The sequence below is a fragment of the Chelonia mydas genome, chromosome 1 (genome assembly GCF_015237465.2).
Source record: "Chelonia mydas isolate rCheMyd1 chromosome 1, rCheMyd1.pri.v2, whole genome shotgun sequence".
Lineage (NCBI taxonomy): Eukaryota > Metazoa > Chordata > Testudines > Cheloniidae > Chelonia > Chelonia mydas.
Window position 1 is genome coordinate 33,669,506 of NC_057849.1, and position 16,405 is coordinate 33,685,910.

The 16,405-nt window shown below is 39.4% G+C and overlaps 1 protein-coding gene across 3 annotated transcripts in view; it reads left to right on the top strand.

The window, feature by feature from the left end:
* DYNC2H1 (dynein cytoplasmic 2 heavy chain 1) overlaps window positions 1-16,405 on the top strand; it is a 384,528-nt gene that overhangs the window by 24,003 nt on the left and 344,120 nt on the right. For 2 of the 3 annotated variants that reach the window (XM_037889977.2, XM_043529611.1), the window contains exons 12-20: window positions 449-644; window positions 1,228-1,323; window positions 3,805-3,957; window positions 4,074-4,172; window positions 10,683-10,822; window positions 10,909-11,137; window positions 11,842-11,969; window positions 12,973-13,088; window positions 15,298-15,425. In XM_037889977.2, the coding sequence (XP_037745905.1) occupies window positions 449-644; window positions 1,228-1,323; window positions 3,805-3,957; window positions 4,074-4,172; window positions 10,683-10,822; window positions 10,909-11,137; window positions 11,842-11,969; window positions 12,973-13,088; window positions 15,298-15,425 (1,285 nt within the window). Of the gene's footprint in view, window positions 1-448; window positions 645-1,227; window positions 1,324-3,804; window positions 3,958-4,073; window positions 4,173-5,959; window positions 9,887-10,682; window positions 10,823-10,908; window positions 11,138-11,841; window positions 11,970-12,972; window positions 13,089-15,297; window positions 15,426-16,405 lie in introns of those variants that run through there. The other variant, XM_043529618.1, reaches the window with a different exon arrangement.

A 16,405-nucleotide genomic window follows, 5' to 3' on the forward strand; every position in this document is an offset into this window, starting at 1 on the left:
AATGTTTCTGTATCTGCTGCTGGTGGTCTGAGTCTTTGATCCTCAGGCTGGCTCTTCCCTGGAGTTTCTCTCTTCCTCCATCTCACATGGCTGAGTGTCACGTGAGCCCTGTCACATTCAGACTGGAAGTCCCCTTGCATGGTTGTGAATCCAAAGAGTGCTCAGAGTAGCCCTGGGTGGGAACTAAAGAAACAATGTGTATTATAACATGCCTGACAATCTTCTGAGTAAAAACAAATGTTAAAATGAAGTTCTGTTATGTGTTGCCCTTGTTGCTAGTCTTCAGAGGTTTTGGATAGTAATAGAGGTGACTGGATTAACATCTAGAATCATAGAATGAACAACTTCAAAATAAAAATAGTCAGAAAAAAGTAAATGTTATCCAGCATTTTGGAAAGGATCCTGGACAAATCATACTTGGTAATTTTTAATATTAATTTTGGTTTAGCATGCAAGCTAGTAGTCCTATTATGGAGCTGGATCATTGTGATGGAGAATTAAAAATACATTATTCAGATCGCTTGGTGACTCTCCTAAGAGAAGTACGTCAATTATCTGCACTTGGCTTTGTTATTCCTGCTAAAATACAGCAAGTTGCAAACACTGCACAAAAATTCTGCAAGCAAGCAGTTATCCTCAAGCAGGTATGAGATAATAAACCATAACCACTATCTGTACTGATTTCTATGCATTAATGGTAGAGTATTTCCAGACCATTATATTGTCATTTGATTATCAGGCTAATAAGCTTTCTGCTATAACCCTTTATCTTTATTAAAGCTACAATGTGTTTCTTGAACAATTTAAAAACATTGAATGATGATAATATTGGAAATAAATTTAATCCTAAAAACTGAACAAAAATAAAGAAATAGACACACATAAATGTTTAGTGCAGTATTAAAAATTAACCTGTTTTTGAAATTGACTATGAGACATTACAATAAAGAGAGCCATTAGCAATTTTCCACTTAAGGTAAATATAGCCTCTTTAGGTGCAAACTTATAATTGCTAGGGCCAGCCACTAAAGGGAGACATGATTACATGCTCTAAAATGGCGTATTATATATACTTGTTAAATATCTTATTAAAAATCATATTGATAAAGTGTAAGTCTTGAAAATATTGGAATTGGCAATACTCTCAGGAATATATTGTAAGTATTAAAAACTATTGGCATATAAATGGAAATATGCTGCTTATAGTAAATCCTGTTTGTTTTATAGGTGGCACATTTTTACAATTCAATTGATCAACAGATGATTCAGAGTCAGAAGCCAATGATGTTACAGTCTGCCTTAGCATTTGAACAGATAATTAAGGTAAAGGAATCCTTCTTTGTTGCTTTAAGCTTTGGCAATGTATTTCATGTGTCCTTATCTTTTTGTGATTATTTATTAGCCTGTTGATTTTATAACTGCAACTTTTTAGTGACCAAGAACGTCTCTTTCATCTGCACTTAGCTAGACAATTATGACCATTTCTTTCAGATACGGTTCTTTCCACAGTTACTTATGCTTTTTTTACCTTCATATTTGATTATTATAATGTGCTTTTTATCCTTAAAGACCAGTTGGAAGCTACAGATGGGGCAGAATGTGGCTATGTGCTTCAGTAATGGTGGTGATATGAAAAATATTACAGCAGTTCTCAGAAATTTGCACTGGTTTCCTATTTACTTTCAGGTGCAATTCAAGAACTGTAAAGCACTATATGATTTGGGTCCTGGTTTTCCAAGAGGCTCTCTATTTATTACTATGACTATTGAGGTCAACTGAGGACAGGCCTCAGCTTTGAACATTTTGGAGCTGGAGGCAGATTACTCTTCTTGAAGGGCTCATGAGTACTCTTCTGTAAGCTCAAAATAGCTTGGTTTTGTTGCCCTTTAGGGCATTTTGTAAGGTCCACATAGTTACCGAGGCTTTTGCTTGGTGTGTATGTGTGTGGTGGGGAAGCTTGCAGGTGATGCCTATAAGGACCAACTTGGGGTAAAAGTGTAATTTGTTATATCTTGACAAATCATGTATATTATTTTAATTTAATTTAAATTTAATTTTTAATTTTAATTTATTATTTTTAATTTTCTGCAACCCCTTTCTTTTTTAACAGTTTTTGTCTATTTAGTACATATGAGATATATATATATATATATATATATATAAGTTGTTTATTCTTGAAATGAAATTAATTAAAAGGAATAGTTTAGCTCTTACGTCTCTAAAAACATAGATCATCAAAAAATGTGGCTTTTGGAATTCTCTCCCTCTAGGTTTATGATTTCTGAGACTATTTTGGACTGTTTGAAAATAAACAGCTTATAATTTTAGATGAAAAATTAAAATTCTCTATATGCATTTGTTTTTTCACTTATGGATACTATTTGTTACTGTGGGTTAATGGTCAAAGACTTTAATATTTTTGTTTTGTGAACAAGGTGTTGGTTTACAGTCATTTAAGAAGAAGCTCACCATTTTTTAAAGGAAGTACTAGAACCTTATTTTAAGGAGTTTGAAGTATAGATTTTTAGAAAGTGTCCAGATTCGTGACATTCATGTATTTTTTTCTTTTCTTCCTTCCCATCCCCTACTTTAAAGGGATATTATCACTTTAAAACTTTACCCTATTGTCTGAATTTATTTAACATAGCATTGGTACAGATAACTCTTGAGATTACTATAAGAGAAAGACTGAAGAATTTTTTCCTCTATTTTTGCTGTTTATTTACTTTATTCATTGACAAACATTCTGTACATCATGAGTTTCACTGTTTCCTGAGTATAGTCTGGTATGATCCTCTGTTCTGCTTGGGCCCCTTTATGCTGTGAAAAGGGCCTGAGTGCTGCAAAGAGGCTCTAAGAGCCCCATATCCAATTAAGGAAGGTTCCCCAGTGCAAGCACTGTGAAGGCAGCTGGAACGGGGCCTCCAGAGAACTCCTCACAAGCCCTGGCATAGCTGGGGACTGGAGGGACATGTCAGGGGTGGGGTCAGAGCATGCGGTGCTGCGGAGATTGGAGGCCACTGTGGCTCATAGGGCAGTCTGGGGAGGCTGCTATAACTTAGACAGTCTTCCAGGACTAACTGCAGGTTGCAGTGGAGGTCTCTCCAGCCCCCAGAATGGCCCAGGATTGGAGGGCACAAGATGGCTTAAAGCCATTATGTCCCGTCCTCCCCCCCCCGGGCTGCAGATCATGTGCTGCATCTCTTAAGTCAGGAATGTATTCAAAATCTCATGTAAGCATAGCCCTTCTTCTATAATTTTTAAAATATAACCTTAGCAAGATATGTTCCAAAACCAAGGAAAAATACAAAAATGCCTATGTCATCCACATAAACTGCAAGTCAGATTCGTCTGACAATAGGAGTTTTTACAATGTACTTTTAAACAGTTACTACTTTCATGGAGAAAGTGTAAATTTGGAGAAGTAACTAGTTGTGGATCAGTTCATGGTTCACTTTGAGCAAAGATTCAAGGGAGCAGAGGGGATGTGTGGCATACATGTGCCGTCCCAGGCTGTGCGTAGTGGCTAGGCATCTCTGTCAGGCTGGCGGGGAGTGGGCAGAGCTTTGATTCCTACCCCCTTAACCCACGCACTGATTTAGTTACACTGGTGTGTTACAGAGCATATGCTGGGACAATATACTCCTTCCTGGAGCTGTAGGGAGACCGTGAGAGAGATTGACTCAAATTCACAATCTCCTTCTGAAGCTGTCCCTTACTGTGGCCTAGATTGCAAACTGATGATTTAGCTCTATATTTGTCTTTAAACCTTGCAACATTTGCTTTTTTATTTTTCCCCCCCAGCATTCGAAAGCTGGCTCTGGGGGAAAGACACAGATAACATGGGATAACCCTAAAGAATTAGAAGCATATATTCAAAAACTACAAGCTGCTGCTGAACGGCTTTCCACTGAAAACAGAAAACTAAGAAAGTGGCATACTACCTTCATTGAAAAGGTATGTTTTATTAATGAAACTGAAATAACCTTTTCTGGACTGTACTTTCTTCCATTTTCATTGATGACAAATTAATAGTACGATATTTAGCACATTTTAAATTCTTTTTTCTACAGGTTGTAGTTCTCATGAATATTGATCTACTGCGGCAGCAGCAACGTTGGAAAGATGGACTACAGGAACTTAGATCTGGTTTCGCCAGCCTTGAGTCACAGGCATGATTTAATTATTGTATTGTAGGCTATGAAGTAATTTTCAGTAACGAGGAATTAATAATAAAAATGCAGAGGTGAACTACAAAGCTTTTGTTCCAAAAACCTAAGATCCCAAGGCAGCATAGGATATATATGTAGACTTTAAATTTAGACATGCATTTACTTTTTAAATCAGTGGTCTTCAACCTTTTTATACCCAAGATCACTTTTTGAATTTAAGGGTAACCCAGGATCTACCCCACCTCTTCCCTAAAGCCCCACCCCACTCACTCCATCTCCCCCTCTCTCTGTCACTTGCTCTCCCCCACCCTCACTCACTTTCACTGGGCTGGGGTAAGGGGTTGGGGTTCGGGAGGGGGTGTGGGCTCTGGGCTGGGGCTGAGGGGTTCACAGTCTGGAAGGGGGCTCTGGGCTGAGCCTGGGGTAGGGGGCTGAGGTGCAGGAGGGGGTGAGGGGTGCAGGAGGTGGTTCAGGGTGCTGGCTCTGGGATGGGGGTCAGGGCTGGAGATTGGGGTGCAGGAGGGGGTATGAGTGCTGGTTCCTAGAGGGGCTGATTGCTGGAGTGCAGGAGGGGGTTGAGGGTGCAGGAGGGGGTTTGGGGTGCTAGCTCTGGGAGGGGGCTCAGGGCTGGGGCTTGGGGTGTGGCCTTCCTCCGGGCTGCACTAACCTCCAGCAGCTCCCGGTCAGCGGCGCAGCGTGGCTGCCACTGAGGCAGGCTCCCTGCCTACCTTGGCCCCACACGGCTCCTGGAAAGCTCCAACGTGCCCCTTGTGGCCCCAGGGTGGGGGGGTAGCACGTGGCTTGGCGCACTTCCCCTCTCTGCAAGCAATGCCTCCGCAGCTCCCACTGGCCAAAGCTCCCCATTCCTGGCCAATGGGAGCTGTGGGGGTGGTGCTTACAGGTATGAACAGTGTGCGTAGGGAGACCCCAGCCTCTGCCCACCCATGGGGTTGCACTGGCCGCTTCCGGGAGCGGTGTGGGGCCAGGGCAAGCCGGGAGCCTGTCTTAGTGGCAGCCCCACTGTGCAGATGGAGATTGCGATCGACCAGTTGGTGACCACTGTTTTAAATAATGATGAGGGTTTTTTTTTCTTTCCTTACCTGCCAAGTCCTAATTACACAGTACCATATTTTAACAATAAGAGTTGGTGACACTGCTACTACATAAGCCAAAGCAAGGAATGCTCTTCTTTTGAAATACCATTTAAGTCAATGGGAGTTTTTCTATTGACATCAGATTTGAGGACTTCAGTAGCTCAGACATAGGTGAGAGGTTTTTCGCAGGAGTGGGTGGGTGAGATTCTGTGGCCTGCGTTGTGCAGGAGGTCAGACTAGATGATCCTAATGGTTCCTTCTGACCTTAATATCTATGAATCAGCGGTTATGGAATTATACCCTTAAATGGTTGTGATATCCTTAGCAAATCTGGAATACTATAGTCAGGTGTTTGCAGGTAGGCAAAGGAAATATTCAGCTTGTATTTTCTTTGCAATGTCTGTTACCAACTCCTGAATTGCACAGTATGAATAATGAATAAACCTGCAGTTCTCAAACTTCATTGCACCGCGATCCCCTTCTGACAACAAACATTATTACATGACCCTGGGCGGGGGAGGGGGTGTGTGGAGCCAGAGCCCTGCTGTCCTGAGCTGAAGCCCTTGGACTTTGGCTTCAGCTTGGGGTGGTGGGGCTCAGGCTTCAGTCCCAGACCCCAGCAAGTCTAATGCTGGCCCCGGTGACCCCATTAAAATTGGGTCGCAACCCACTTTGGGCCTGATCCACAGTTTGAGAACCACTGAAATAAACTAAGCACATTTTTGATTCTTCACATATTCTGCTAGTACTTTTGTTTCCTAATTGTTTTTTATAAATTCCATTTTTAAAGCTTTGCAATTTTACCTTGAAGTCAATATATTTTTTAAAACTTTAATAATTTCACTATTCTTGTAAAAGCTGTTTGTGTGCTGTTTTGTAATATTTAGGGAAATGAACTAAAAGAAAAACATTTTTCTGCTGAACAGCTTCTCTCCTCCTCAAATGGATAATGCCTGTCACCTGTGGAATTCAGAGGTAGTCAAGTGTTGTTGATGGAGGCTCCAGAATTAAGGCCATCTTTCAACTCAGCCCACTGGAAACTTTTCCCCTAGTGGTGGAACAAGTTGGTGGTTCGTTTTTTCTTGATCACTTGGTTCTATAATTTTAATTTTTATTCATTTCCATGCAGAAGAATTTGAAAAAATGGAACGAGGGTCCAGTAATTAGAGTATTAGATTAGGACTTTGGAGACCTGGGTTCAAGTCACTGATCCTCCACAGGCTTCCTGTGTGACTTTGGGCAAATCACTTAACTTTTCTGTGTCTCAGTTCCCCATTTGCAAAAATTTGGATAATAGGAGTGCTCTACCTCACAGGGATTTTTTGAGCATAAATACATTAAAGATTGTGAAGCACTCAGATATGATAATGGGACCCATATATGCGTAAGATATATAGATGTTCGAAGTGGGTCCTGGTTTACTGAGTAAAGCCCTGAGTGGTACCGGATTTCAGTATTATTTTTTTTGACAATTTTTTCTTGATGTAGTTAGCCGTAAGGATATTTGAGGAAACATTTGAGAAATCAGTAGCTGAGAATGCAGAGAGATCTCAAGCCTCACCATCAAATACAGCATAGCAATCCACTGGTTGCTATCAACACCAAGTGTATTCAAAAGGAGACTATTTACATACCAGAAAGAAAAATCTAGAGCAGAAGTTCCCCACAAAGACCAAATTAAGTTTTCTTCCAAAACCAACAAAATCCTCATAATTAGAGGAAATGAGTGTTTATGCGTGAAAAGTTTGCAATTCCTGTACAATATTTTTCCATTTGATATGCTGTCTGCACCCAGACACTTTGGCTAGTGGTAGTAACAACAAGGCTCGGGCCAAAAGTCATAAATATATACCCGTTCCTGAACAACATCCCAATCAGCGCCGTGTCCAGAGAAACAGACCCACACATAACATGCTTGCTGCTGGAAAGGATTCATACCCACCAGTTCTTCGAAATCAACAAGATCCTTTTCAACACAATACAGAAAATTGCTCATCTAGGGGTCAAAATAGACATGTCTCTGTCTGTAATTTTACCACTATGGTAAAGATTCTCTCAGATCAAAAACTTCATTGCATCAGTCATTTTCTGGCAGTTGTCATGCATAGCTAGTTATCTCCAGCAGCCAGGATAGTTGGTGCCATGCATTTGTTTCATTTTCTGAAAATGTGCCTTTGGAAATTCCTTCTGAAGATATGGAATAACTCACTAGATGCAATGCAAAATTAGGCATCATTCCTGCATCACATCTGAATGCCCCTTTGTGGGTAGGTAAGTACAGACAATGTGCTGAAAACCAACCCAGTTGTTACTCTAGACCCTTTCTTACTTGCAGTGGGCAGGGGAAGCATACCTGCAGGATAGGTAGCATACTGGAAGACAAGATGACCAAGGGGTTATGGTCTCTCTCTCTCTCAAAAACGAAAAACATCTAGCTCTCTTAACCTCACACTTAGTGCACCTCACAGATTTTTAGCATCTCAGGGTATAGATCCTTTTAATTTACTTTGACAGCTCTAAAACATAGAAATGGCCTTACAGGAGCAAACCAGCAGTACAGTGAGTCCAATATTGTTTATGAGAGAGAGACCAATACCAGCTGCATCAAGGGAAGATGCAAGGAACTCTATATGGGCAGTTATAGAATAACTTGCCCCCAAGCAAAGTTTTGTTCTTCTACCTGTTAGTTAGAAGTTGGCTTATGCTCTGAACTTGAATGTTTATTTCCCTTTCAAAACCAGGGAGTAATAGAGGGCAAAGCTTCTTTCAGAGGCAATGGAAGTAATGTTCTGGGCAGAGAAGTATATTATCATCATTGTCATTGTCTTGGCAAATCTCATAGAGACATAGCCTCCTTGCAGATTGAGTACCACCTGGATCGATCTCTAGCTAGGTTCTTGAGATGGTCTGGATGGATATACAGTTTATGTCCATCGTAGGTGTTCTCATCGTGCCACCGAAGCTTTTGGCAACTACATGATTGCTTTGTAGTGGCAGTGTAGTGGCTTTCCTTTGTAATCATGTTTAGTAATTCATTGGTCTTCCATCCTGATAATCTGCTGCCTGTCAGGACAGTTCAAATAAAAGATACATAAATGAGGAAAAAGAGAGAGCTGGAGTCCTTCTAGTCCACTAACATAGAATGCATATGTTTTTGCATATTATAGAGAACCAAGGAACATCCATTGCATCAGCACAAAGACCAGACATATTGAAGCAATAGTTAACAGTTAACAGTCTGGGTATTAAAAGAGAAGAATAATTTGGAAGGAATTCTCTGTTAATCTCATTGATACATTTTGGTATCGAGACAGAACTCATGGAGGAAATTTCATTTATTGATCTGGTCAGGTTTCATTTCTGTTGTGAAGGGATGCAAAAAACTCTCAGAGGAAAGGACGGTTTCTTGTTTGTAAATGGGACCCTGGCCCGATGGGTCCCTGGCCTCTAGATGTTACCATAATACTAACAAATAATTAAAAGAATCAGAAAGTTCTGGTGATCTCAGCTGCACTAGAGTTCCTTCAGGATATTTGGTGGGGGTCCTAAAATCAAACATCATAACAGGATAATGGTTTGACAGGCATATCAGACTCCCCAACTGAGTATCACATGTCAATATTAATCAGATTGATAGATTAGACAAGCCTATGGCAGCCTTTTTAGTTGCCATTACCTCCAAAAGACGGGTTTTGAAATTAGTTCAATTATCTTTTCAAGAGCCAAACTGCTGTTGTCATGAGAAAATGTCTTACTGCTCCAGAAACCTTTCTGCCCAAGGTAAATTCTTCTTTCCACAGTCCCTGGGAAGTAGTTCTGTCATAATTTGTTCCAAACTTGGCACTGTCTTGGAAAGGTTGAGGCATAAATGGGAATTCCTAGAGCTCTAAAGCATACAGAGTATACGCACCAATTTCCCCTGTTCATCTTATTCCATCCAAAATGGCAGGGTCTTAGGGCGTCTATGCAGGCAACATGTTAAAATCTTGTACCAGTTGACATGCTATGCATTTGGGAAACCATTCATGGAGAGAATTGGGGTTCCCTTTACAAGATACTTAATTGCATTGTCAGAAGAAATAGTCTGAGCCTCATCCAAGGAAGATTTGCAAAGTGGCTTTCCATTCCTCTGCAGAGCCATCCTTTAGTAGAAAGATGCTGCAAATAATTCCTTAAATTACAAAGCTCTTGCATCAGGTGGAGGAACTTCCATTTCTGCTTATTATTCTGCTGTAATAATAATTACAATTCTGCTTTGTCCTCTCCTTCCACTTCTGTGAATTACTGTTTACTACTTCCCAGTTATTATATATGAGGAGAGTAGCTATGCAGCAGAATGAGAAATTTCTTATCTGATAATGTTCTTTCTGTTAACAGCTCTCCTCATTCACCCCACCCTGGTAGTCTAGTAAATGACCAGAATGCAGTTTGTAACATGTTAACATTTTTCTCTAAAGAGGGACTTAAACATAATTGCCTCCTTATACAGTTTTAAATTGGTTTATTAATTGATGGAGTGTTTCTAGAGCTTTGGAAGAACTCTTCTGCGGGCCTTAGTTCAAAGGCGGGGCACAGACCTGGAGACTCCAGGAACAACTTTAGACTGTCTGAATTCTACAGGTGAGAGGAATAATCCATTTGTGATGAATGAGGAGAGAAACTGTTAACAGAAAAAGAATGATCAGTTAAGAAATTTATCGTTCCTTTTGTCCTTTGAAAATTTGCTGCAGTAGTGTGATTGGTTTACTAAGTAACTTTTTACTGACGTTGAAGTGCTTGTTATAGCTGTAGACTTCCTCACAGTGCAATTCAACAGATTCCAGTAAAATTCTCTTTAATCACCCCTGCTAATGTGCTTTCTTCCTCCTGTAGAGACTGTCTTAATGTGCTGTCTTCCTCCTGTAGTGACTAATGTCCTTGCTTTGAGAGACAACATCTAAAATCTATTTATTAAGTAATACTAATTCTTCAAATCACACAGGATTTTCAATAACAGGTACCTAAAGATAGGCTTCTAAATCATAGGAACGTAGGTATTTTCACACTGGATCAGACCCGTAGCTCATCTAGTTCAGTACCCTATTTCCAACTGTGGTCTTTACCAGATGCTTCAGAGGAAGGTGCAGGCACTCCACAGTAGACAGATGTGAGATAATGTGCTTCCATAAAGACCTCATCCTAACATTTAATAGATTTTGTCTTAAGCCCTGAAGCATGAGATATTTTTATCCCTAACAAAACTCTTTGTTTGCACTAAGTGTTATAACATTTTTTCTTATTATCCATATAAACATCTTGTCCCTCTTTGAATCTTATTAAGTTCCTGGGCTCAATGACATCTTGTGGCACTAGTTCCACAGTCTAATTATGCACTGAGGAAAGATATATAAATTAAATAAATGTTATTACATTTTAGGGTTTCCTTCCTCGTGATATGAAAGCATGGAGACAACACTGGAATCATCAACTCTATAAAGCTCTGGAGCATCAATATCAAATGGGTTTGGAGGCACTCAATGAGAATCTACCAGAAATAAATATTGATTTAACTTATAAGTAAGATATTTTTTCCTATTGTTAAAATATTGTAGCTGGAAATTGTCTAAAATATTAATTTTTATATGGTTTGTTTCTCTCTCTAGACAAGGAAGATTACAATTCAAACCTCCTTTTGAAGAAGTACGAGCTAGATACTACAGAGAAATGAAGAGGTTCATCTCCCTTCCAAATCAGTTTAGAGGAGTGAGTGAAACAGAAGAGGAGTCCATCTTCACTATTATGACTGAAAGAAATGCAAGTGGATTTCTGACTACTTTCAATAAAGCAGAGGATTTGTTCAGAAGACTGGCAGAAGTTTCAAACCAATTTAAGGTTTGTACAGTATTTTGATTGAGTAAGACTTATCGTTTTAGACCTAATTACAATTATTTTAGGGATGAATCAGTTTAGAAGAAGTGGAACATTGATTTTTGTTAGTCTCTGTCATAGGTGCTGTAACTAGGGATGCTGAGGGTGCTGCAGCACCCCCTGGCTTGAAGTAGTTTCCATTATATACAGGGTTTACAGCGTCGTTCAATGGCTCTCAGCGCTCCCACTATAAAAATTGTTCCAGCACCCCTGGTTTCTGTACATTCTGGTCCTGATTTAGCAAAGCACTTCACATGTGCTTAATTTTAAGCATATGAGTAAGTCCATCCCTAGTCAACAAAACCCTTAAGCACATGCCTTCCTTGAAGCATATTTGTAGTTCCCATTGAAATCTTAATATTGTAAGAGACTGTCTCCCCTTGTTCAAGGTTTGTTTTACAGTATCATTAAAAAGTGTGGCCATGTCATACCAGTCTATGCCTTCTGCTTTGAGCACTGACTAATGGAAAGTATCTTTGTGTGAAGAAGAGAACCTCCATTTGTTATGGTTAAAATGATTGAGTTGAAAGGATGCAAAATATTTTAACAAATGATAGATTAAGAACATAAAAAGAGATTACTCTTTTTATTAATATTCATGTCAAGTAATGTTTCATAATCTTAACCTCTTACTTATTTTCCTCATAATCAAATACAATGTTGAAAAGGAATGGATTATAATTGGACAAGTAGATATGGAAACTCTGGTGGAAACACATCTTTCTGGTGAACAAGACTGGGAAAAAAACTTTAAAGCGTTAAAAGGGAAAGGGAAAGAAGTGGAACGCCTTCCAAGGTACAGTTTACCTAAACATTTTTGTGTGTGAACAATGGACTCGTTCACTGGCCAATCACTGTAGTGTAAATAGTGTAATAGAAATATATGTTCTATATGAAAAAAATTAGGCAGAATTTCAGCACTGCTTTTTAACGTCTGTGTACCGTTATAATTTTTTTAACTCCTTGTTCTTCAGATTAGTGTTACAGAATTTTATGACTTTGAATCTAATCCAACTCCCACTGAAATCAATTGAAAGACTCCCATTGACTTCATGGGAATTGAGTCAGGCCCTTGTAGATTAAGGCCTGATCAAACACATACACCAAGCATAGTGCTTGCAGCTCTTAACAGTTGAATTCATGAAGTACTGTTCCAGTTAATAAGTACTTGGGGCCTTTAGGGCCTGATGTTGCAAACACTTATGCTCATGAGTAATACATATGTCTAAGTATTTGTAGGATTGGGCCCTGAGGCCTTGATCCCATATTGAGATATGCCAGTGTGGACCCTTGTACCTATGAATTCCCATCCACATGGATGTCAGTGCGCTGCAAGAGTGCAGAAGTCTGGGTTAGCAGATACTCTTGCAGGATCAAGATCTAAAGCCCCAATCCTCCCAATACTTAAGAATATACTTTACTTTATTCGTGTGTAGTAGCCCCTGTGACTTCAGTGACACTATTCATGTGTAAAGTTAAGTACATGCATAAGTATTTGCAGGGTCAGGGTCTTAGCTTGTAATTGCTTCCAGTAAAATTGTATATACAGTTATTGTAGTATTTGAACATAATTACATATACACAGATTAAGCCACATTTATTTATGCACTTCTATATGAACAATTTTCTTAGTAAAATATTAAGTTGTAAAACTATGAAAATATTGAAGATAATGTATAAAGTATTGAAATGACAGTTTTTAAAGTTTATTATATAATAAGTATCATAATGAGCATATTACCTTTAATCTTTTCTCTTTTTATTTTATATTTTGGAATTTGTTATATTGAATCTTGAAGCACCATCAAGATAGATTGTTTAATTGTTAATTGCAATCCTGTGAAGACTGTGATTGATGATCTTATACAGAAGCTCTATGATGTTCTTGTCCTATCTTTAAGAAAGTCCATACAAGGTAAATAAGTGGTGGCTGGTTGGTGGTGGTTTTTTTTTTGGCTTTTGCTTTTGTTGTGTTTGTTATATATAGTAACCTTTTTATTTTAAAAAAATCTTTTATCCTTGGGAATACTGAAGTACCAGAGTTGTTTTGGAGCAAAAGTAGTATGTTTTTAGTTTTCCATTAAGGGCCTGATACAAAACCCTTCAAAGTCAATGTTTATCTTTTCCATTGACTTCTTTGGGCTTTGGATAAGATGCTGTAAACTTAATTTGGCCAAAAACTACGCCAGAAATAACCACATCTATATGAAATTTCTTGTGTATTACTCTTCTAGAGAAGCATTCTTGAAAGTTTGAGGGTAGTTGAGGATAGGGAATGGACAGAACTCCTGCTCCATCCTTACAACAGTACAGGGGAATGATATAGGCCAGTAGCAAATTACTGTCCACCATGGAGCAAGAGGGATGGGGGAGGGAACTGTGTCTCGAAGGGATGTCCTTGAGGTACAGTGTCTAATGGTGTTGCTCCTAGATGCAATGCTGCTTACACATCACCAAATGTATAGTACTGTGCCTTAAGGCACAATCTAGCCCAGAGATTCTCACAACAAATATTTTGGTGGCCTCAGAGTACGGCCACCAACTCTTCATGGTGGCCACACTGACAATTTTTCCTAAAATACCTAATTAGCTTTAGAAAAAACAAATAAATATGCACATACACGTGTCCAAATCATTGTAATTTATTTATGTAGGTTTTTTTTTTTGGTAGGCTCAATAATAAAAATATACAATTGTCTCTATTCTTTACTGGACCTGAACAGAATAGAAACACAAATAAGGTGCTTTGCACGTTCTTGTCTTTTTTGTTGTTTCTTTTGCTTTTTTGGTTGCTAGCTAGTAAGTCTCCTTCTGTGAAAAGTGATATTTGTATGTTAACATCACTTTTCACAGCCGCACAGCTAGCTACTAAGTCTGCTGTGAAAAGGGGTATTAACAAATACAAATATCCCTTTTCACAGCAGATTTATTCAGCCCTGGCAAGCCCAGGGACAGATTAAGTCCTGGATGGGGAGGTGGATAGGGAGGCAACAGGGGCCAGGGGAGCGGGGAGTTGAACCCAGGGGACGGGAGCCTGAAGCCCCGTGCCTGGGGGATGGAGCCCAAAGCCCCAGGGCTGAAGTGTGACCCCAGCACCTCTGGAAAGGCGGGGAACTCACTGGCTGTCTGCTCCTCCAATGTTTGTGTCTCCAGAGCGGGCTTTTTAGGAGGGGCCACTGCTTTCCCCCCAATCACCGCCAGGAGGCTGAGGCTGAAAGAAAAGGCCCTGGTGGCTGCATGTGGCCATGGTGGCCGCATTTGAGAAGCACTGATCTAGCCCATAAGTCTTTTGGGATTTATAGACTCTGCAATACCAACATTATGAAGTCTGTATTTCAATTGCCAGAGTATCATTGCGCGGTTAGGTTGTCCACAGCGACAAGCTGCAGTCTTCCTGTAGTTTGTAGTGACATACACTGGCATAGCTTATTAGCCCTGCTTGGACAGTTTATTTTTTTTAAAACAATAATAGGCTTAGTTTCCAATTATTCCACCCTGACTCATATTGAATAGCACCTTACTGTGGGCTAAATTGTATCCTTTAGGCATGGCTACAAGTAAAGGGTGCTACATAAACTGCACTACCCCAGCAGTAAGCCTCTACTGGCAGCAAATTACATGAGAGCTTATTCATGTTGGCTGTTGTGTTTTGGGAGGCAGAGCCAGGTCTCTGCCCATCTCCCACTCCTTACTGCTCCCCTGCTCTGGGAGAGGAAGGAGTATGTGTCTGGACCCATAGTCTAGGTACCTGTGCAGAGGTGATTCTTATTCCCCCCTGTTGCCCTGTTATCGATCTATCTATGGTATTTATATGACTTTAATTCTTTTAATATCTGAGTGCCACATAACCGTTTTTTGAAGATATATGTATCCTCACAACAGCTCTGTGAGGTAGGGAAGTGCTATTGTCACCACTTTATGGTAGGAAAACTGAAGTACAGAGTGAGTAAGTGGAATACGGAATTAACCTGAGTCTCCATGGTCCCAGGTTAATCCTGTAACAACTGGACCATCTTTCATGTAGTTCAAGTGACTGTCTAGCACACATATTTATCTGATTTTAAGACTGATATCATGGATATTTTTGTTTGTAATAAATTTGTTTTCCAATATTCTTTATATAGCTCATCTACATGATATTTCTTCATTTCTTACGGATGCCACGGAAGCATTAATAGTTAGGCCCCAGACTGTAGATGAAATTGGAGAAGATAATTTAAAGTATGGAAATTTACAAGAAAAAAAAGCAGAGGTAGGATTTTATTTGATCATAGTCAGGAAAATTTCTAGGCAAAAAGTTCAGTCATGTTTTAGTATGCCTGAGCAAAATACTTTTCAAAGTATTATTAGTAGAGTTTGCTACAACAGTTTGTTGTTGTTGCTTTTAATGTTTTTCTTGCTTCTTCCTTGTGTTTTCTGTCAATTATTGTATGTCACCACACCTCACTTACACAGCAAATTCAAATCAGAGTGGTTTCCCAGGACCTTTAGACTATGGTGATAACATTTGGCTTCTATTAAAATGGGGGAGGGGAAGATCTTAAAATCCTGTGATTAAATTTTAGCTTCATCTTTAAAAATCCCTGCTTCTTTAATATGATGCATGTTTAAGTGAGGTACCAATGGAAGGTCTAGTGGCAGCTGAGTTTTCTTCTGCAGACCACACTTATGCAGGGCATGAACTCAACAGGAAGGTACCAAGGTGCTGAGAGTAAGAGAGAGAGCAAACAAACTATATTGCAGGGCTTTGCTACTTAAAAAAAGTACTTTTTAAAAAAATGATGGGAGGATCACCTCCCCTTTACATTTGCTACTGCATCTAAGAATGTTGGATGAATTTGATTCTGCTGAAGTGATTGGCAGTGAATTAATTAAAAATATTTACTGAATTGTCATTATTAGTCTTCAACACCAAACACTTGACTGCAATGAATGGGCACTTGACCCTTCTCTTATAGCTATTATTTCAGTCACTTTGTCTGCATACTCAGTAAGACAATACTGTATTGGTTTCACTTTGGATGTAATGACTAGTAATATGTGCATATGCGTGTGTGTGTGTATGTATATATATATTTTTTTTTTCAAATGAATGCTTAAATTCTGTAGAAATTGTTTTGTGGAGGTGGTGGATATTGGAGGGGATTAAGCCTCCATAATCCACAGAGCAATACTGTCCCTGAGTCTCAGTACCTGTTGTCTTCACTTCATTTTGAAATGAATGCACTCAAA